This window comes from Xiphias gladius, chromosome 17, assembly GCF_016859285.1.
Source record: "Xiphias gladius isolate SHS-SW01 ecotype Sanya breed wild chromosome 17, ASM1685928v1, whole genome shotgun sequence".
NCBI classification, from domain to species: domain Eukaryota; kingdom Metazoa; phylum Chordata; class Actinopteri; order Istiophoriformes; family Xiphiidae; genus Xiphias; species Xiphias gladius.
In genome coordinates, this window is record NC_053416.1 from 9648514 (window position 1) to 9671064 (window position 22551).

General features: G+C 41.9%; 1 protein-coding gene across 3 annotated transcripts in view; it reads right to left on the reverse strand.

Moving 5' to 3' along the window:
• The window catches only part of LOC120803050 (transcription factor COE1-A-like), a 96781-nt gene that overhangs the window by 71288 nt on the left and 2942 nt on the right, over positions 1-22551 (reverse strand). For all 3 annotated transcript variants that reach the window (XM_040151343.1, XM_040151342.1, XM_040151341.1), the window contains exons 4-6: positions 21426-21481; positions 14439-14512; positions 10130-10198 (exon numbers count right to left, since the gene is read on the reverse strand). In XM_040151343.1, the coding sequence (XP_040007277.1) occupies positions 10130-10198; positions 14439-14512; positions 21426-21481 (199 nt within the window). The remainder of the gene's footprint in view (positions 1-10129; positions 10199-14438; positions 14513-21425; positions 21482-22551) is intronic.

The following is a 22551-nucleotide window of genomic DNA, read 5'->3' on the forward strand; positions in this document are numbered from 1 at the left end:
AAACACACGCACAAACACACACACACACACACACACACACACACACACTCACACACGTCAGCCAGTCTTTTGTAAGACAGCGAGTGAAGAAGTGATCCAATCCAATAATAGGTTACATAATCACTCAGTGAGTCAGTCAGTCAGTTTGTTGATCGGTTAGCCAAGTCAGTAAGTAAGTCAATCATTACGTTAATTAGTCAGTCAGCTAAAAGGAAACGATTGATATAGATTTAGACTAAAATCATGTCTCTCGTTCCACATTGCACACATGCAGACTTGATTTTTCTCTCCGAATTGTAATACCTGAGGCTTTAAATGATTTCTGATACACTGTGTCAGGTCTACAAATCCCTGGAGTGCTGCACCATAGCCTGGTTCCAGACCTCTGAATCACTGCCAACATCTCCATTTTTTTTTTTTTTCAGCATTTCAAACAGGTCTGGTGTTGTGCTCCCTGATAGAAGTTTCACTGGTTGCATAAACAACTGAGTCAGTCAGAGCTTTGTGGGCAGGATTAGAGTGCCAGAGCCAGAAAATGGTAACAAGATTGACGCAGTTATACAAACTGTTGTAAGTCATCTTACACAAATAACAACTCCTTAAATGACATGCATTAAGTGAACTCTTACAAGAAACTTGCTGCAGAATCTGTGTTTACCGAAAGTTGCATAGAATAGAAGAATACGCTAGTCATTACTCATTGGCTGGAGCAAAAAAATCACAATGAATAATAGGGTGTGCATAATGTCAAATACTTAACTGAATGTTTAATTTTAATTTGTTTTATTTATGCGGGGATTATTTAGTTTATTCAGTTTGTGACCATGTGTGATGCCAGAATAATTAATGAACAATAAACATTTCATACACTAATGTTCGTTGATTGTCCGAGAATTGTTAAGTTGCCAGACTAATGTGCCTGTAGAACAGATTTCAGTGATGGCATTTTAGCCAGTTTCAGTTTGGAATTGAATATGTGTAAAGTACAATTTAAGGAAACTGCAGTTTAGTTACCCCGTTTCTTACAAAAGAAACAAAAAACAAAACAAAAAAAACAGTTTGTTTAACAGACAAATGTTTATATATTTGATATTTGGGGCATTGAATTAAATGTAAAATCAAATAAGCAATTCCAAAAGTGATATGTTCAATCTAAATAGTCCATTTCATTTAGGAGCTTGGTTGTAGAAACATCACGCACAATTTTATGTATTTTCCCTTTTAAAAGAATATATCAATGACTGTATTCCAGTTTTTCCTTATAAAATTTAATTACAAATACAGTCGAGTGTCATCTTGAATGTTGCCTACTTTCAATGATTCTGGGCATAAATCCACCGAACTACTCACACACTGTATAAGAGTAAATGTACTTTCTGACAAGAAGCCTCTTAGAGTAAACGAGGCATCATATCGGCTTGGACAGGAACAGATGGGAAAATGTGTGTCTGTGAGGCCATCATGTCTGAGTTTGTAGCTTTTAGGGTAACATGATCCCTGCCTAAGGGTGTGTATGTGTGCTGGGGAGGGGTGTATAGTGGGAGACATGTGCAGGAAGGGAGGATGAGGGAGGTAAAAGAGGAGGAAAGGGGGAGGTCAGAAAGAGGAAAAGGGTGTGTGTGTGTGTGTGTGTGTGTGTGTGTGTGTGTGGCAGAGGGGGAGCTTCTCCAGTCATAGGGTGGCAGTTAAGTTTTCTTACTTATATACACTGCCCCATTCCCATATCACACGGAGACCAAGATGAACGGAGAAAGAGGAAGCGAGGGAGGATGAAATACGGATGCTATCCTCAACTCTCTTTCTCCTTCTATACCAAATAAATTACCAAAAGCAAAGAAAGAAAAAACCCATATTTCTGTGATCTACCCCTCAGCCTGCAGCCCTGAACCTGATGTATTTGTTGGAAGATGCAAAGGAAGAGAGATTTAAAGACAAATACTTCTTCTAATACACAGAGAAATACAGTCAGGAAAAGAAAAACCAAGAGAAAAAATGATAATGATTATTTATCTCATTATCATTTTCTGTCTTGGTTTTGGAGAGAGAAGAGAGAAAAAGAAACAAGGAAGAACAGCTCGTTTAGATAGGTACTTGACAAAAAAATGGTGTGTGTGTGTGTGTGTGTGTGTGTGTGTGTGTGTGTGTGTGTGTGTGTGTGTTTGTGCTTGCGTGTGTGTCCATTAAAGCAGGCAGTTAAACTAAATCAGCAATTAATGTGAATGCCGAGCTTCTAAATGCTAAGACAGGTGCCGACTGAGATACTAAATAAGAGAAATGAATAAAACATACTCCTCTCTCTCTTTCCTCTCTCACCGTCTCTCACCCATCACCACCTCATATACACAGTGTCACACACACACACACACACACACAAACACACACACACACACACACACACAAGCACAAACACAGTGAGAGAAGTGAATGCTGACATTAAGTCGATGGTATGAATAATTCCCCATAGTCCTCATCTCCAAGCAACCACTGACCTTTAACATGGGAAGTGATACTGCAACGTGGGAGAGAGCCAGAGAGAGAGAGAGAGAGAGAGAGAGAGAGAGAGAGAGAGAGTGAGAGAAACTGTATAAAAGTTATTGTGTCTCGAGAGTCTTTTCTGAACCAACTTGACTTGGAGTGTGAGACCTCTTGACAAACATCCTGACAAACCGAGACTTTGAGAAATGGGACAAACACCCAACTGAAAGCCTGCACATTTAATAACATCCTTATCGCCATAAACACAACAAAAACTGATACCAGGCTGAAATGGGCCATTTTCTACTCTTAATGATCCAAAAAAGGCAAAGCAATAAAATCATATAAAAACCTTGCAGCCAGTGACCCTAGCCCTTACTATTACACAGCTCTGTGTTGCCAAGTGGAGAGGATAAAGAGAAAGTCCCTCAGATAGATGATCATGGCCTCCTCTAACGGCACACAGCCTCAGCACAGCCCTCACATAATCTGGACAAGGCAAGTTATAGCCAAAAAAAAAAAAAAGAGCCACGCCAGCAGCTCTGTGAGGCTGTATTTAGGCATAGCAATGCTTTGAGCTGAATGCTAATGTCAGCATGCTAACATGCTCGCAATGCATAAGAAAAGGTACATCAAACACTAGACATCTTCTCCAAAAACTCCAAGTAAACTTCAAGGATGTTTAGAACTGAACACACAATACCAAGGAGCAGATTATCTAGGCTCTATGACATGAACTAAGTAGTTAGTTGAGAGTGATGGATAAAGACAAAGACAAACCTGGCAATCCAGAGAAAACAGACAGTGTCAGTGCTAGATGTAGACACAGAGCAACATTTCCTGCTACACACTGCAGCCTATAAATACCAAGAACTCAAAAACTCAAATACCACGAATTTGACACTCTCAGATCAAAAGAACATTCAATATTTACTTGAGGAAAACAAATATATATCTATATATCTATATCCGTATTTATATCTATATTTATATATATATAAATACAGATATAAACTGTGACTCATTGTGGTGCTGTTTAGTGTATTTAATGTAGCAATTTTCAAACTATTTGTTCTCTTTTTGTCATATACTCTGGATTATCATACTGATATTGTAAACGTTTTACCACATCCTCTGGCAATATTGTGTTTTATTATGGCCATGCCGATATAGCAAATTTCAATTTGAGAGGACGAAGAGCTGAAAGAAAAGAGGTCAGAAAAGGAAGAGAGAGATGGGGACGGGTCAAGAAAGGAGGAGGCATAGTATCTTACTGTCTATTTTAGATGTGTGTGGGTGTGTGTGCGTGTGTGTGTGTGTGTCAGACAGTGACAGTTGAGCGAACAGTGACATACCAGGTTGGCAGAGATATTTTGGTAACTAGGACAAGAGAGAGAGAGAGAGAAAGAGAGAGAGAGAGAGAGTGTGAGAGAGATAGACAAAGTTAGAAAAGATGAAGAGATCGTTTAGAAGATTCCCCCTCACTCCCTCTGTTGCCTTTCTTCACCTCCTCTCCCTCCTCTTCAAGCTGATTGACAGCGCCCCCTCCTCCCTCACCCAGCGCTCTTTGATTGACAGGACTCCCCAGACTGAGGCTCTTTTCCCCTGAAACAAACCCTGCTCTGCTCCTCCTCACCTCCTTTCTCTCCTCTGTCTGCCGAGACAAGCCTCTACCCTCCCTCTCTCCTCACCCTCTTCTTCCTCTTACTCCTTTCTTCCTTTCGCTCCCTGTAAATGCTTTCTTATCACCCTCACCTCCTCCTCCATTCATTTCTCCATCCCTTGCTCCTTCCTCTCTTTCCCATCATCTCTTCCTCAAGCTGTGACCCCTCTTAACCCTTTAGATTACACACACACACACACACACACACACACACACACACACACACACACACACACACACACACACACACACACACACACACACACACACACACACACACACATGCACAGACACACACAAGAGTGCACATGCACACAGGGAACCCCTTAAGCCCCTCAGGCTTATGTGGGCCCCTTTAGACTTTGGGAGGACACACACTGGTACCCATAACCCCCCTTCATACTCACACACAATATCACACACTTTAAAACCACCTTCCTCAAGTCTTACACTGATCTAAGCCCTGCGCACACACTGCCTGAGACTATAACACCCCGTAACTACACACACACACACACACACACACACACACACACACACACACACACACACACACACACACACACACACACACACACACACACACACACACACACAGCCTGAGCCTATTAAGCCAATCGTAGTAGTCTAAACAGGCAGCGAGCTGAGCAGTGAGGTAGGTAACCCCTCAGGGGCAGAGAGAGAGTAAAACAAAGTTAAAGAAGAAAAACAGAAAGAGAGACGAATGGAGGGAGGGAAGGGGAGGTGGGTGAAAGTGAGGGTGAGGTGGAGTAAGAAAGAGAGAGATGAGGATGGAGGAAGTTGAGCTGTGGAGGGAGAAAGAAACAGGAAAAAGAGGAGATGAGGATGCTGAGTGATTGAGAAAAGACAGTAAGAGATACAAGGGGGAGAAACTGAATGACAGACACACACACACACACACACACACACACACACACACAAACATACAGAGGAGGAGAGTGGATGTGGCTCTTTAGGAGTCAAGCAGGCGTATGATAGGATATAGTTGCATGTCGTTAACCCTATATTAACCCTGAGAGGAAGCGGGACACTCACTGCGCTACAACATGGATTAACTGGGCCACACACACACACACACACACACACACACGATGAGCTAGCTGTCACTCACACACAAATGCACACAAGGATTGATATCCTTACTGACACCATGCAATGAGCTGTCAATCGATGCAAACACTCTTTTCTCCATTTCTTTCACCTGTTTGTACCATAAATAAAATGGCTTACGTCATGTTATTTTCTAAATTTGATGCATTTCCTGCTGAAGAGGACATGCTGGTGGGAAGAGCAGCATTCTTTTAAAAAATCTGAAATGGTTCTATTGGTTTAGTTCCGTCTGCGCAAACTCTTACCGTGTTAATGTTTACTCCACTGGGGACTGTCACGTGTCCCTTCCAATACACATGGAGTGACTACAGCCACTTCTTTCACCTGCCATTGATGAGCATCAAAGGCACACTGTAACATGTATGAAGTAATGGAATCAATGTACTGTATGCTCTGGCCTAGATCCCACACTCTTCTGTCCATCTGTGTACTAAAACAATTCAATAGGCATCATTAGCACAGTGCCAAAGAACATGATCCCTCACTGGCTTCCCACACACGTAAATTTACAGCCAATCACTGCAGGTCTGGACTGAACCAGAACTTTTCCTCTGCACCAATAAAGCACCTGATGTATGATCTATCTTCTGCGCCTACTGGTACTCCAATGAAAAAAACAAAAACAAAAACAAAAATAAAAAACAAAAAATAAAAACACTGCATATTTTTTCTGTGAGCTGTTAAATAGATCCTAAATAACAACATAGGTTGTTTGTGGTTGTTCAGCAGTCCAAGAAATTCCAATAAATATCAGCAAACTCTGGACACAAATGTCCAGCAGTCAGGCAAGAAATTGAAAACAGGCTGTTTTCTACATTAGGAAAATGATCCAAACTGGCTTCAAAATCCGTCATTAACCACTTCAAGAAACAGAAGCAGAAGTTTTTCACAGTCCCCCTGACCTGATCATCACCAAAAATCTGTGGGCGATCTGAAAAATGCTTTGTGTGCAGGACAGCCAAAAACATCGCAAACCTTGAAGCGATCTGCTGGAAGACTGGGTGAAAACTTCTAAATCAAGAACAGAAAGACTCTTAGCTGCTACAAAAAGCAGGGGGGGGGGTCTTGTAGAGGAAGTATCCCACGGTATCCACGGTAACCTTGACATTCCATCCTAACCAAGTTCCCTGACATCTCCCATAATTCATTCTGCTCCTCTCCTTTAGCCACACACACACACACACACACACACACACACACACACACACACACACACACACACACACACACACACACTAACAAGGAAGCGCTCCGAGTCTGTTATTTTGTCCTATAACTTCCCGTCTACACTGAAAGTGAGAATGTGTCACACAGTGTAAATTGACACGTGCTGCTTGTGATCACCTTGTGCCTACGCTTGATCAAATATCTGACCAGTTTTATAATCTAACGTGCAGCGTGAAGGACTGACTGAGCTGGAGGAAAATGAGAGAATTTCTTCTCCAACAGTCTGACAAACATCAACCGCTATTTACATTATTTGAGGCAGTATTAGGATCAGTTTTCCTGCACAGCTCTGGGATCAGCTGGTCATGTTACTGTTGATAGTCATAATAGTCATGGTGACTGGTGAGAATGTGCTGGCATTTGTGTTTATATCAACATGATATAAGAACAGAAGTTGTTTGATTTTAGCTGTTCAAAATGTGTATTAAGACAATACTCCTTCATCTAAAACACAGAGTCGCAGTAGACTCATTTAGTTTTAGTTATGCTATTAAACTGCACAGTCCAGCTTGTTACAATTACCGTGTTGCAATAACTATTCCAAATTATAATCCATCATATTACATAGTTGAGTGAATGGATGCTTTAAAGTGTTTTAATTCACGTTGATAAATCAAATTTAAGACCAACAAATTAAAACATCATGTGGTTTAGTGATCATTTTTGAAAAACATAAATAATGTTAATAACATAATAACCTGCTAACCATCATACCGCTAAGTTAGAATCAGAGACAGCTAGTGCAACACAAGGTAAGCTAGTTAACGCCAAATATAATTTTGCGCCCAAAAAAATCATCTTTTGAATCCAGTATCTGCGGTGGTATCAGGCCATATAATTTCGTATAACTTTGGACGTGTGTTCCCAACATTAGACTGCATGAACTGATCAGGCACATGACTTTTTACTTGTTTTTACTGTACCCAGTACTCAAATGACAAAAAGAGAGATATAGGACAAACCCAAAAATAGGCGGGCCTCATAAGGTCAATAGTCACCAAACATCAATCCAGTAACACACACTGTGATTAAATATCTATTATTTTGTCAGTGTATGTCTTATATATAACCTATTCTTTATATTTGTGGCCAAACCTAAGACACAACCATCCACCCACCCACCCACCCACCGACACACACACACACACACACACACACACACACACACACACAAACACACACACACACATACACACACACACACACACACAAAGATGTACACATAGACATACACACACCTTCCAGGCAAATGTATAATGGTGTGTAAGCTGAGATGTCTGAGAGAGCTGACAAAAACAGAAAAATGGGGCTGGTGTGTAAAGATACTATAATGTCCCTGCACACACACACACACACACACACAGTTATGTGTACCTGTCGATCATGAAGGCTCTTGGACTTTGTGTCTTACATAGGACACACACACACACACACACACAGAAAGAGAGATTCATGCTCTTTGAAATAGCTCCATCAAAGCTCACTTTGAGACACAAGTGTTTATCCACCTCATAAGATTTCTCCAAACACAAAAATAAGTGGGGTAGGTGAGAGAGAAATGAGAGCAGAATCCTTAAAAGCTAAAAGGGGGAATTAAAGTGTTTGACTTGGGAGGAGAGGAGAATTTAAACTGTTTACATATCATTTTACATCACAAAGATAGAGATTTATTCCCATGGGACAAGATAAGATAATACTTTTTGTTTTAAGAGGGAGGTCAAAATGTTAAAATACAGACAGGTAACAAATTAAAGGAAAAACCAACATAAAAAGTGTCTTAGTAAGGTGTTAGGCCACCAAGAGCCGCCAGAACAGCTTCAGTGCACCTTGGCATTGATTCTATCCTGTTTTCCCACTCATTTTCAGGGTTTTTCCTTTAATTTGTCACCCATCTGTATATAGACATTGGGGTCCAAATGTCTGACACCACTTTCCCATGGGGTCTCAGACTTTTGGACCCCAATGCAAATGCATACTGACAGCAAAAGCTACACAGCAGCCACCTAGAACTGCTTTTCTGTCTGTCTTGTTAAGATTTGATTTGATTTGATTTGATTTGAATAATCCAAGAAACATCAATTCATGTATATTTGACCCTAGAGGAAAGCACAAGAAAGTGTTATGCTACCTAAAACATTTGTTTCCTTTGTGATTTAAAAACAAAACAACAATACTTTTACACCCTTGGCTGTCTCAACTGTCATAACTGTGCTAAATCCTTGCTTCGGGGTTAAAACCTTGTACCCCCTCTCCAAAATGCCGAGAATCGGGAACTAAGAAAAGACCCTTATAACTTGATGACAATGTAATTCGAGAGTGTTAAGTGGGATTTGTAAAAGGTGAGCTTGAATATCTCAAAAAACAGAAAGTCAAGAACTGATAGCCTTTACAGTCACCTAGACCTTAAAAATACCAGGTATGTAGATGGGTAGTGTATAGTTTGTAGCCCGTGAAGAAGCACTGAAGAAAGGGATAGAGATACAATGATACCCAAGCAGTGGCATGATTATGCCCGAATATTTTTCACAAAATCATGAATTTTTACCCTACATCAGGTCACACGGGATGGTATTTACTATAATCTCATCAAAAAACGACTTAAACTTGTACATAAATTCAATACTTTGTGCCGTTACTACAACGTTCTGTCCAAAAATTGATTACTGGGTTGTCTGATAATGTGGTGAGGGTGATGAGAATCAGCACAATTTCACCTCTCTTCTTGTGAATTACTCACCGCCAAACACACACATACATGCAACGCATAAAAAACCTGCTCACAGGGGGTTAAAACAACTGCCAAGAAGAAATCAGATTAAAATAAGGTTTGGTCTCATTTCAGTTTTTCTTTGTCAGTTTTTTCTTTGCTCATGACCCATTTTTCTGTGCTGCTCCAGGAGAGACAGAAAGGGAGAGAGGAGGGGGAGTAAGGGAGGGATAACTTCAGTCCTCCATCTCAACAGACATACAGGAAGAAAGAAAGAGACAGACAAGCAGACAGGCAGGAGTGTCAGTGAAAACGACAGACAGCTCCTGCTTGTAAACAGCTTTGAATTTTGCATTACGTAGAGGAAACACACTTATCTGAGCACTGTTCACTGAAGTCTGAAGGTGTGCACAAGTGCGTATGTGTTTGTGTGTGTGTGTGTGTGTGTGTGCATGAGTCTGAATTAGCCAGATATCAGGTAGTAACTGAGCAGCTGATGTGCATTTGTGTCCCCTCTGTGATAACATCACTGGACTACACATGCACATGTATATAAAAACGTTTGTCGACCTTTCAATCCCTGCTACTTTCAGCAATTCACCTCCACTCATGAGTCCTGCTGTTTGTGTTATAAATGCAAAGTGTGAGCCTCAAATGTTTCACTCTGTCTTGCTTCAGAAGCCATCGATTCTATCTGAGGAGCATCTATTTCAGGAGTGACAGCAGATCATCTAAACACACAAACATCCCATCCCATGCCGCCATTCAAACAGGTCAACGCAGTCCCTCATCCAGAATCTGTGTGTGTGTGTGTGTGTGTGTGTGTGTGTGCGTGTCCCTCATCCAGAATGTGTGTGTGTGTGTGTGTGTGTGTGAGCGTGTGTGTGTAGGAGAGACAAAGACAGAGACGGAGTGACAGCCGGTACCTGTCGATGATGACGGGGTCTGAGGGTGTCTCATTACGGTTTCCACAGCTCTTCTTGTCACAGCACCGACTAAAAGGGGGAAAGAGAAAAGACGACGCAGGGCAAAGTTAGAAAAGTGTTAGACACAGGGAACGTACAGTACATTATATGGAGGTTCAGATTTAGCTGTATAAATGGGAGTGTTACAGTGTTACATTATGTGCTTTGTCTGCACTGATTTAAAGTTTGTGTCACCAGATCTGTCTAAAACAGGCCAACAGGAGTTTTACAGAAAGTCCGCCATGCCGAGCAGGTCTACACTGACAGCACGGATAAAAATAGACTTATATGACAAGGAAAGTGAGTGTATAACAGGATCTGAAAGAAATACACTACATTTTGAGCCAGATGGTGAGCTTAGCTATTTTGTGATGTGCTCCAAAACCCTGCTACATTTTAGTGCATACACTGTAGTATCTACTCATAGAGAGCCCACGAACTGTAGGTAGTTTGGATTCAGAGGTTTAAGAACAGATAAATCACCAAAGTCATAACTGGATTAAGACCGCCAAGGGCTGAATGGGTCATCTCCAACCTATTGCAGCACAGTTTGTTATGGATGATGTGTGATTTCTAGCTTTGGTCAGTGGACATAACTACCGTCTATCATCACTTTTTTTTTTTTTTTCCAACTCTGTTAGCCTCCAAAAGGCATGAAAGGTACAGATGGACAGACATCCAGCGAGGAGCTTCATCAGGAAGGCGTATTGTGCACCTTAGTTGTATGTAAAGTAGGGCCTGACCAAGCCATAGGCACCTTTTTTTGACATTTGACATTTTTCGCCCTTCATAACCATCAAAAAAAACTTTGTGTTTAGTGTTGGGTTCGGAGAGCAGGCTCCCTTTTGGATCTTGTTCCAAGCTGGTGACACATCCTGTTTGGTTACGCTCCAAGTCTAATGGTCTCTTTGTTTATCAGCTGAGCACAATGCTCAAACCATTCAGGTGGTAATTTACACCAAACTAAGTCCCAGGGCTCTCACTAAAGACTGGAGCAATGGTGGTGCATATTATGCCCATATGTGAAAACACCTATAAAATCTATGGCATTTCATACTAAGATTTATGCTTTGACTGCTCTGCTTGGAAACAAAGAGATCTCAAGGATGTCTATTTTCTTAATGCCTTATGGATAAGACAACCAACAAGAAAATCATCTGGAAAGTGTGTCTACCTGTTTTAGATCTGGAGCAACAGCTTTTGTAGTTTTAGACCGACAAAGATTCACTTACTGCTTATTTGAAACAAAATTCAAGAGGCTAGTTGAATACAATTCTGAGAGAAGAGTTGCTGTGGATGACTTTTAAAACAATACATGACAACTTCTATTCCATCCTATTTGCACTGATGAACAGGTGAAGGGGAGGGTGGGGAGGACTAAAGAGGCCTGAGGCTGGGAGAGGGTGGGAGCACGCACATGCAAACAAGAAAAAAAAAAAAAACCTGGCATGAGCACAAAAAATTCACACGTACTACAAGTCTGTATTCTTGCATGCATCAATTATGAATAAAGCTGTGAGCGGGGGGTGGGGGTTGGGGTGGACAAAGCAGGGGGGAGTGGTGGTAAAGAGTGAAAGGGTGAGCATGGGAGGGAACGCTAAAACAAGAGGGTGAGACGGAGATGAAGAGTGAGAGGGGCGGGGAGGGGCTTGGGTGGGAAGAAGAGGAAGGGGAGACGTCTCAGGTTTCCCATCATCACAGATGGCAGAGGTGAAAAGAAAGAGACTGATATGTTACACCTTACATATTGTCTCCACTATCTGCTGCTCTGCCTCTCTTTCTGCTCTCCATGTCATTTCCTTTCTGCTGCTCTGTGATCTGGGTCACTACACGGCTCAATCGCAGAACAGCGAAGAACCAGCGAGAGTTTAGAGAGGAGGAAAACGGTGGCAGATAAGGGAATGGGAAGGGGGGGGGCGGCTAATTTGAGGAAGGAGGGGTGGGAGGCAGGGAAGGATGGGCAAGGGTGGGGAGGGGTGGGACAGATGTGGAGGGGAGGTGGAAGAGGAGAAGAGAGCAGAGTGGAAGAGATTATAAATGGAGGGGCAGTGGGAAGGAAAACGAGGGGCGGGATGGGGGTAATATAGCACTTACTGCTCTGGATTCTGGTGATCTAATAATCTACTCTCCCCCTGCATCACACACACACACACACACACACACACACACACACACACACACACACACACACACACACACACACAGTGCTCACATACATACACAGTTTTAAACAATAGTCTCAATAGCATGAATGGGAGATGCCATTTTCACCCGGTCTTTATGTGAAGATATTTAGTAATGTACGAAATAAATGTTTACAATAGCTTTGGTTAAGGTAAGTCAACTGAAGCAATTAGTCCATTAATCAATTATACAATCAATAGAAAATTAATTGTGAACAATTATAATAATTCATACTATATACATAAGAAAAAGCCAAAAATTCACAGGTTGCAGCTTCTCAAATGTTAACATCTGTTTTGACTCATTGTGAGTTCAATATCACTGGGTCTGGACTGTTGGTTGGACAAAACAACAAATTTAAAGACATCAATTTGGTCTTTGGGAACATTTTTCAGACATTTTATGGACCAAATGATTAATCAATTAATTATACAAACATAAACATTTGACTGTTGTGCACACTTATAGTTAAGACGAATAAAGGTTTCCATTCAAATCAAAAACACTTATATGTATATGTTCATTATTTACGTTTGCTGTTCTCTTTGTTGACACTTTATTAGAAATACCACAATAAATGACTCTATATTTGATTATCTTTGAGTACAATTCCCTAATGAGATATCCAGCATATCAATATTAACATAATCCTCATTTTCAAGAAGCAATTACAGCGAATGAAATATTTGCTGAGCAACATTTTCTCTCCATGTTTTAAAATCTTTCAGTAGCTCGTGCCAGAGCTCCGACCAGGCTTTCGACGCAGGTCTGTGCGGTGGCAGATTGGCCGGGAGCATATGGCTAATAGCACCACCGTTGACAATGAGCCACACTGATTAATGGACGCCCTGAGCTCTTTGTATATGTGCGAGCGCAGAATCAGCATGTGAGAACACGAGGCAACAGCCGTAACTCTGACCTCAGTGGCCGCTGCAGACAAGCGAGTGTTTTTTTACTCATTGCAGAAGTCATACTTTCTGCACTGCCGCTGCATTGTTGCTCCCCCAGTGGGAATGTCTGAGTAATCCGGCAGGACCGACGCAGGTTGGAGGCACTACTACTGTACAAGTTCATGTGTACTGTACATGTAATGCAAAACGGTTATATCATGTCCGCAATTCATTTCCTACATGCTGAACAACAATAACTTACAGTAAGATCTGTTGCCAAATGCAATTTATTTATAAATTCCTCGCAAATCCCATCAGAATTTCAATAGGTTTTCCATAAACCTCTGCAGCTGAACTGCCTGAGGAATATTCAGCGAGCTATAGAATAAAACATTAGTGTGCCTGATTTCACGGTTAAAGTCCCTGCTTGTGCATACAGATGAACCCCAATTTATATTGTTACACTTAAAGTTGTTCACTGACAAGGTCAGGGAATAAGAACAACTTAATTCATGTGCTAAATTTGAATTTTTATAACTGGTGTGCACGAGAGAGTGTGCAGATGCATACTTCTTTGTGAGTATATGGGTGTGTGTCTGTATATGTGTGTGTGTGCGTGTGTGTGTGTGTGTGCGTGCGTGTGTGTGTGGGTCCCAGCCTATATTTTATAGTCAGACTGTGGAGGAAGACCCATTTGTTAGCCATGAAACAACAGGAGGGTTCAGATTGACTAATGAGTTTCTCTGTGTCCTAATTAACCAGGCGTCACAGACACACACACACACACACCACGCATGCATCCACACACACACACATCTTCTATTGTATAGGATAGGTTGGTAAAACGCCTCTATAAATAGAACTCTTTCCTCCAAACCTACTTCCGAAGAAATTCATCTTTAGATTATAATTAAAGCAACGACTCTGATAGCTAAAACTCATCTTCCTCAGCAGATAAGGATTCATGTATGCAGTTGTGTGTGTGTGTGTGTGCAGGGGAGGGGGGGTTAATGAGGGTGATAGAATAAGAAATGTATTGAGTACAGAGAGGTGACTGGTGAGAACTTTCTGCAGCTGAACAAAGTATGTTGCAGGAGAAAAGAGGAACAGAGGAGAGAAGGGGAGAGAGGGAAAGAGAAAGGATTGTGATGAGGATGGAGGTGAGCTGATGAAAGATGTGATGCAGTCATCCTCACCTGCACATGATCTCATGTGTCAGGAGCACTCTGCACATCTCAGGGTTCTTGTCTTGGCCTTCATAAACGATCGCCTAAAAAGAGAGACGCATGGAAAAGAAAAGAAAACACATTGTTAGCTGACAGACGGCAAAAAGGAATAATCACAGAGCTCGAATCCAGCAAACAGTCTTCTCCATCCCTGATATGCTGTAGGTTTTAAGGATTAAATTATATTAACAAAAATAAGTGCAGTTTACAGCTGCAAGACGGTGTATGTATGATTGACTCAAAAAAAAAATGTAAAAAATACAGCGCAAATGTTTATGGTAATAAAGGAGCGCGGTACCCTGTGCAACACTGACGTGTTTTTAATTCCATTTTGGACAACAATCAAGCTCTACAGTGCACAGGAATGAGATAAAGATCAGGCGTTGGCTACAAAGGCAGCAGTAGGATCAACTCATTGTTGATTTTGGCCTTTTTCATGGAATGCGTTCCCAATAAGGAAAATATAGATTATTGCCAGACTTATCCTTCAGTTACAGGAAAACTTCCAGAAATTAATTGTAACTTAATATGATATGATATCTAACATCGTCTCATAATATTTGGCTGAACATAAGAAGATTGTTCATAATCTTGTTAAGGGCAACGGAGCCACGCTGCCAGTCAGACCCTCTGGTAGGCCAGTCATTGTCTGCATCAGTGCATGAATGCATAAAAACTTATTTGCATGTTCAGGTTCACCAAACAAGTGAGAGGAGAGGATCATATTTTGCAAAGCTGCGCTGAGGGGAGAACACAATAACAATGTCAAACTGTTTTTTTACTGTTGCTGTGATTCACATTTATTTCCCTCCATCAGGTTATGGCAGGCACACTGACAGTGTTGTTGGGGTAACAGGTTAATTCCCACTTCCCCTCCATGAACATGCAGCTCAGCAGTAACACCTCCACCTAACATACACACACTCACACCCACTGTCCCTGCATGGGGCGTCTGTCACCCTCCTACCACACACTCACAGACACGCCTCACTCATCTTCACGTTGTTTTAGAAAATCCACAAAATAACAGCCATATGCTCACATGCTGATCGGGTGAATCTCTGAAGTCAAATGTTACAAAGAATAAAATGGTGTATTCACAGAGCAGTGGTCACACTTTCTGCTCCTGAAAAGGTGTTTCAGCTGAGGCCTCACCTGCTTCAGTTATACAATATTTCTGGTTTGGTTAGGAAAGCTCAGAATAAAGTGAGCGCAAAAGTCACACGACACCGAGCCATCTATCAATCAATACACACGTATTCAGATGTAACACCGAGAATGAAAAATCCACATATTATGCATAGTCAGTGTTTAACAATGACCGGTAAAGGTTATGGAGTGTCTAAGAAACCTTGTACTTTCCAAAAACTCATCTCGAAACCCTGGAAACTATGAATGGAAATGGAATTGAATTGGAAAAACTGGGCTCCAACAATTGACAGATGATGACCTTGTGTTAAGAAGCAGATAGGGAAAAAAAAAAAATAGAAGCCTGGTATGAATCTTGCCTGTGTTTGAGTTTGGACTATCCTGACAGGGGCCCCGTGGCGAGTGTGCTCCATATTGGACCCCAACATGAGCCAAGACTGTAGACTGGGCCCCTTATTTGTAGAAGCTATAGCCCTACGTGGTCCTCAGAAACTAGCTTGGAGCTCTACGGCATTAATGGAAAACAGCGATAGTGGCTGTGTATTGTTGTAGCCTAAAGCATTTCATACTAATATCTAGTTGTTTCCAGGACCCTCAGTGTTTCTGGGATTGGAGCCCCAATTTGTTTAAGGACCTGGAGCCCTTGTCAATTATAATTTTCCATGCATGTGCATATATTCCAGCAGCGAACCCTCTGCTGAATATGTGTCAATATATGAACCTGGAGCCTGAAGGGGATCCTGATGGTCCAGGACTCCATGGCTGTGCATGCCTGGTCAATGTAGGGGTGTAATATAAAACAAAAGAATCTAAGATCAAAGCAGAAAGTGCAATGACAGGTAGACAGAGCTATAGCTAAGCTAATATTTTCCACAGAGCCACTTTTACCACTGAAGCTGCAGAAGGTGATAGCAGACTGGACGCTAAATTGCAATGTCAGCCACATGTGAAGAAAATTCACGTATCCAGAAAACAAAATAACTAGGTATCTAGATTCAAAACATTTTAAATGATCTCAGGCAAAGCAAAGAAGCTCCTGTTAACACACCACTGAGGTTGAACAGCCAAGACATCTGAAACTGTTTATCTAGTCCCTTTCCATCAACATTTCATCTGTAATATTTTCCCTCGACTATGGTTTAATGAAAGCAAATCTGAGTGTGGGAACAGCAGGAAAAGATAGAACAGACAGAATTTGAAAAGGAAATGTACTTTATAAGCCATAGTTCTGTCTATGATTAGACCTGCTCAATGTGCCATGGGAAAAGAGTGGGCTGGGCAACTTCCTCTGCACTTGCTTCCTACCCTGGACAAACATGCATCAAAGTCATCTCACCCTTTCTTTTCTTCTCTTGTTTTTGCACTTTTGCTCTTTTGTTCTGTCTTTCTCTCTCACACACACACACACACACACACACACACACACACACACACAAGAAAACCTTCACACCTTGGACCAGGTGAATGCATTTATCTTTACAATCTTACATCTTATATAGTATGCCTTATGTTTTTTAAAAGTTTTCTAGCAGGATAGAGGACAAATGTCTGCGAGCAGCCGGAGTTGTTCAACCAGACGAGTGAAAAGTGAAATATTTTGTCTAAATTCATACATTTGTTGTGTACCAGTGCGGCAAAAACACCTTAGTAGTGCTGGATATAAGTGAAATAAATCCATATTTTGTGCAAAACCTTGCAGAGTTTAAGTCTGATCATATAAGGTTTCTACAAAAAAAAAGGGTAATGTAACAGAAGGGCTCATGTAGGACCAAAGTTAATTTAACCAACATATTATTTTTCATGCAGATAAGTGATGAACTAAGTAAACAGGTCCCTTTTACCCTTCGCAGATATGCCGCAGAAGATAACCAGTTCTTCCCCAGCTGACTTCTTGCTTTGCCTAATGTTGACTCATCTCCCTCTGTGCCACAGCTGGATAAAAATTTAACATCCTTGCTCTCTTTGAACCCTGTTCGGACTTCAAGAAGGGTGCACTTCACTGCATCATGATGCTTCCGATACTGTGGATCATAAAAAGTTGCCACTCACGGAAAAACTGTGAAGCTCCTAATAACCTACGGTCTCTCGTGCTTGGTAACCTGAGCCATTTGGAGCTCCAAGCAGGAAAAATATGACACAATTAACACAAAGTGCAAATAATATTTAATCCAACTTCCCTGACAGGCTCTTGTGTAAGTGTGTAACTTCCTCTACTGTCCCGGCTATCGTTTTGTCTCAGCTTCTTTTTCCCACTGTCACCTCGTCTGCTCTGCTCCTCTCTTTGATCTGTATTTTCTTCCACTGTCTCCTCCATCTCTCCGCCTCACCGAGCCTTTCATACAGCATCTCTGCCGCTCTCCACTCCACCTTTGAAGTAGCGTGACATGCGCGGCGTGTAAACAAGGAGCCGTTAAGCAGGGGAACACACTTCCTCCTGCGTTAGTGTCAGGTCGACTAGCAAGCTAGTGATCCGACAGGGCCGCAGTGACAGACGCTTTATTCTGTGGAACAGAGTTGTGATCAACCGGCACAGCGCTCTGCTTCTGAAGACTAGGAGGTGCTCTGCTCCTCCATTTAACACAATCAGTGCTGGCCCACCCAGCGCACACACACAAAACAGGAAGACAGACTGAAATAGCAGAATAACCGAAAGCTTAAGGTGTCAAACACTGGAGAAGGCTCTACTTTTCTGGCAGAAGAATCAATATCAGAAGTATGAAATAACCGGAAGCAATGATAGGAGCCAAATAACACCATGCAGCACAGCTATGATTAAGCAAAACTCAACCTGACTTTTACTGATTTTAATACTTGACAGCACTAATCAACAACCAGCGTGTATTTCAAAGGCCCCATCTGTAATTTTTGACAATATACAATGCACTCATGTGTGTACAGTAACTGAGTTTTTCCCTATAGACAAAAAACAAGAATATTGCAGGAATTAATGACTCATAGTTGAAAATAGAGAAAGACAAAGTCCTGACATCACTTCCTGACAAGCTGCTGTTCCGTTAGCTTCTGTGACTTTATTTAATCTCTCATTAAGGGTTACTTTCATTGGTCTTTGTGAAAAAAGTGTATGAAATCCCTGGGGTTTACTATCCATATTCTGAGATAAATTAGTATTTTCAGCACTTGCCATTAGTACCTGAACCTATCTTGGCCAATTAATTTGTTAGCATTTAAAAATATGCAGCTCCCATGGAGTTTTCGTCTTTAAAATTAGTCAGAAGTGCGCTACTATTACAGCCGTATAACAACCAGGGTGAGTGACAAGTTCATTCTCGTAGCTGCAGCCACTCAACTACCCGCAGCTTGTGACGCTAGAGACATTTAACCTGTGACGGTCTTGGACTTGTGGGAAACTGTGTTCATTAAAAGCTGCCAAAAACAGAAATATTACATAAAAAATATATTGTACTGTGTTTTTCTTGTGTTTCGTTTTGCTGTTTCTTTTTTCCCTCGCTGTCGAGACAAATGTAGTGAATTGCTCCACACTGTGGTGTGCAATGTTGTGTTGTAATGCTGGACTGTAAGAAACGTGTGTTATTATAAATGTCAGTGTGGTTTTGAATGAGGTTTTGTTACTTCTGGAGCAGAAGTCGATGTTCCAGTTTCACTTTGGCTCTCCCTAGGCCTGTTGTAGTGCAATGCTTACAGAAATTACAGATGTAAAAGACATTTTGAACTGCATCCCTTAGCTTAGTTTTTGGCTCTATATTAAAATACCTGTCAACCAGTTTCTGAGTATTTTCAGTTTTGTGGAGTGGAGCTACACTTGTTTTTGTTTACGATATGCAGTTTCTTTAATGTTGGTGTAACATTAGATAGACACCGATGCAAACTCCGAGAAGCTTCATTTTCCCTGTTTGGTAAGACAACAGTGACTGGGAACAATGAGTTCAGACCAGCAGTGTGTGTGTGTGTGTGTGTGTGTGTGTGTGTGTGTATGTGTGTGTTTGCATGTGTGTATGTTTGGTGTGTTTGGTGTATTTGGTGTGTGTGTGCGCGTGTGCGCGCGCGCGTGTGTGTGTGTGTGTGTGTGTGTGTGTGGTTAGAGATACAGTGGCCATGATATCACTGACCAACTAAGCCAACCGCACGGCTGTTTTGTTTTGACCACCTGCTAGTGTTCCATTGCGCTACTGCCGGGAATCACGTGCGCGCACGCACACACACACACACACACGCACGCACGCACGCACACACTCACACACACACACACACACACACACACACACACACACGCACACGCACACTTGCACACACACACACACACACATGCGCACACACACTCAACAAAGCATGCTTTATTGCTCCATGTGCTTTTTGCCTAAGTGTCTATGCACATATATACATTCACTCCATCTCACTCACATACAAAACCCCCGCTATCACACTCACACACACACACACACACACACACACACACACACACACACTCAGACACAGACCAGCGCTCACACAGGCAGATGCCCATAGGTGTAGCAGGCACCTGCCTGCATCATCAGCTTGAGGAAAAATGCCTTTTCCTTTTCAAACTTAAAAAATGTCTTCATGTAGACTAAAAATGAAATCAGCAGTTTAATTTGTTAGACAATGGTGAGCATGAAAATGTAATTGTGTGTGTGTGTGTGTGTGTGTGTGTATGTGTGTGTTTGAGGAGGTCAAACTTGCCTTTTTCTTGTCTGGACCTTTCACTGGGAGGGAGGCCCACCTGAATATGTGTGTGTGTTTGTTTGTGCGTGTAGCGCCTGTCACCACACCAAGCTCAAGCTAAACAGTGCTATTAGGGAACAGTGTGGTCCCTTAAGCCTGCCAGACGCAAACACACACATGCACGCACACACGCACGCACGCACACACACACACACACACACACACACACACACACACACACACACACACACACACACTCACTCACACACACACACACACACACACACACACACACACTCACACATACAGTATATGGTGTAGCATGGCAGCAGCAATGTGAGATTCTATCGGAGCATGGAGTCGTATTAGCAAGTACTCAGCACATAGCATGGCTTTTTGGTTCCACATACCTTGCTACTCACAATGACACACATACTAAACACACATGCAGATGCACTGCACCAGACAGAAAATTCTCGCTCTGCGTTTCTTGTGCAAAAACAAAAAAAATAGTCTTCATCCTGACTCTTTACTTAAGGAACATCCAGCACAAACACTGTCTGTCCTCTGTTGTTCAGCTTGTCTCCCTCTCTTTCTCCCAACTCTTCCTGCTGCTCTCTCTCTCTCTCTCTCTCTCTCTCATGAAAGTACAAATAAACAAAAACACAAACATTAACAGAAAAATTGGATCTGATCAGAAAATGCTCTTTACTCGGCAGACCAAATCCCGGAGGTGCCGTTATATCTTTCCACTTCCTACTGTGAGCAGCAGAATTGCGCTCCTGTTCCTCAACACCCGCTTGCTGCCTCCTCACTCTAATCACAGCGAGAGAAGTACAGGCAAAAATGCCTGGAGCCATGCAGTGTATGTGTGTCTGTGTGTGTGTGTGTGTGTGTGTGTGTGTGTGTGCCTCCACCCACACACACACACGCACACACACACATGCTGCGGAAACACCCACCCACAGAATTACACACACACATAAACACTCATTTTTGCGTGTGTGCAAGTACATGCAGATAAAGGAGGGCGGCGGAGTACAGGCAGATCAGTGGAGCAGCTCATTGTCAAAGAGGTAACAGGAGAGGTGACAGAGAGAAAGACAGTGAGTATGTGTGTGTGTGTGTGTTAAAATGTGTGTTTACCTGTTTAGTCATGGAGTCTATGAGTCGAACATAAAAGTCCTGCTCTGTTCTGATGCCTGTCGGGATGCAGATGAAGAGAGAAAATCATAAACTTTACATAGATTTTGTCAAGCAGAACAACATACAAAACTGCATTCGAAATATGTCAAATTTGGAAAAATGGACGAGCTTAATTATTCCTGCCTTACACAACAGAAAGCTCCCACAAATTTTAGGGGTCACGAGGTGAGTAAGAGGGTAGGGATGCAGAAAAAACATATTTCTGAAACAAAAAATTAGACATATTTTTTTTAGGTTTTTTCCCCTAGTCTTTGTATTGTTCTCTTGTAATCCTGTTAATAAAGTCACATCTTTAGGCCTCAAAAATGAGTCAAGTAAAACAATCTGAGAAGGAATATGCCAATCAATCTTTGGATGACCTGCTCACACATGCAACCAGACACACAGTAGCTTCACTGTAAGAGGGCACAAGCCAAGAAGGCTGGGAACAACTGGAGAATCTTGTGTGTGTGTGTGTGTGTGTGTGTGTGTGTGTGTGTGTGTGTGTGTGTGTGTGTGTGTGTGTGTGTGTGTGTGTGTGTGTGTGTGTGTGTGTGTGTGTTAAAAATCAGCCAGTGGCTGTTAAACTGTTTGCACCTTGAAAATAAACGTTTCTCAACTTCTATACTTCTTTTTACTGTAATACCAAGTTAGTTTTATTTACACAACCCCAAATCACAAATTTTCCCTCAAAGGGCTTTCGTTCAACGTTATCCTCAGTCCGTAGACCCAGGAGTCTCCGTTCCAGGCATGATACTATAAAATCAGTAGACTCTCATTAATGCTTCATAATGATGTTGTTGGCTTTCGGCTCAAAACATCTGTACCTTATAGTCAATATCACTCATAAATCGTGCAACATACATGCGATGTCCATTTCCACATGCAAAAAAAATAATAAAATGAATAATCACAGTTCACACATAGTACAGTGTACTTTATGCCCAAATCTCAATCCCAGAGGGGGCTGTGTATTCCTGTCAGTTGATGTTATTCCCCTCTCATCTGTAGACTGAGCTGATAGGCCTGGACACCACAATCCGCGGCTGCCGCAACAACATGCAGCCAGCAGACCTCAGACTCAGAC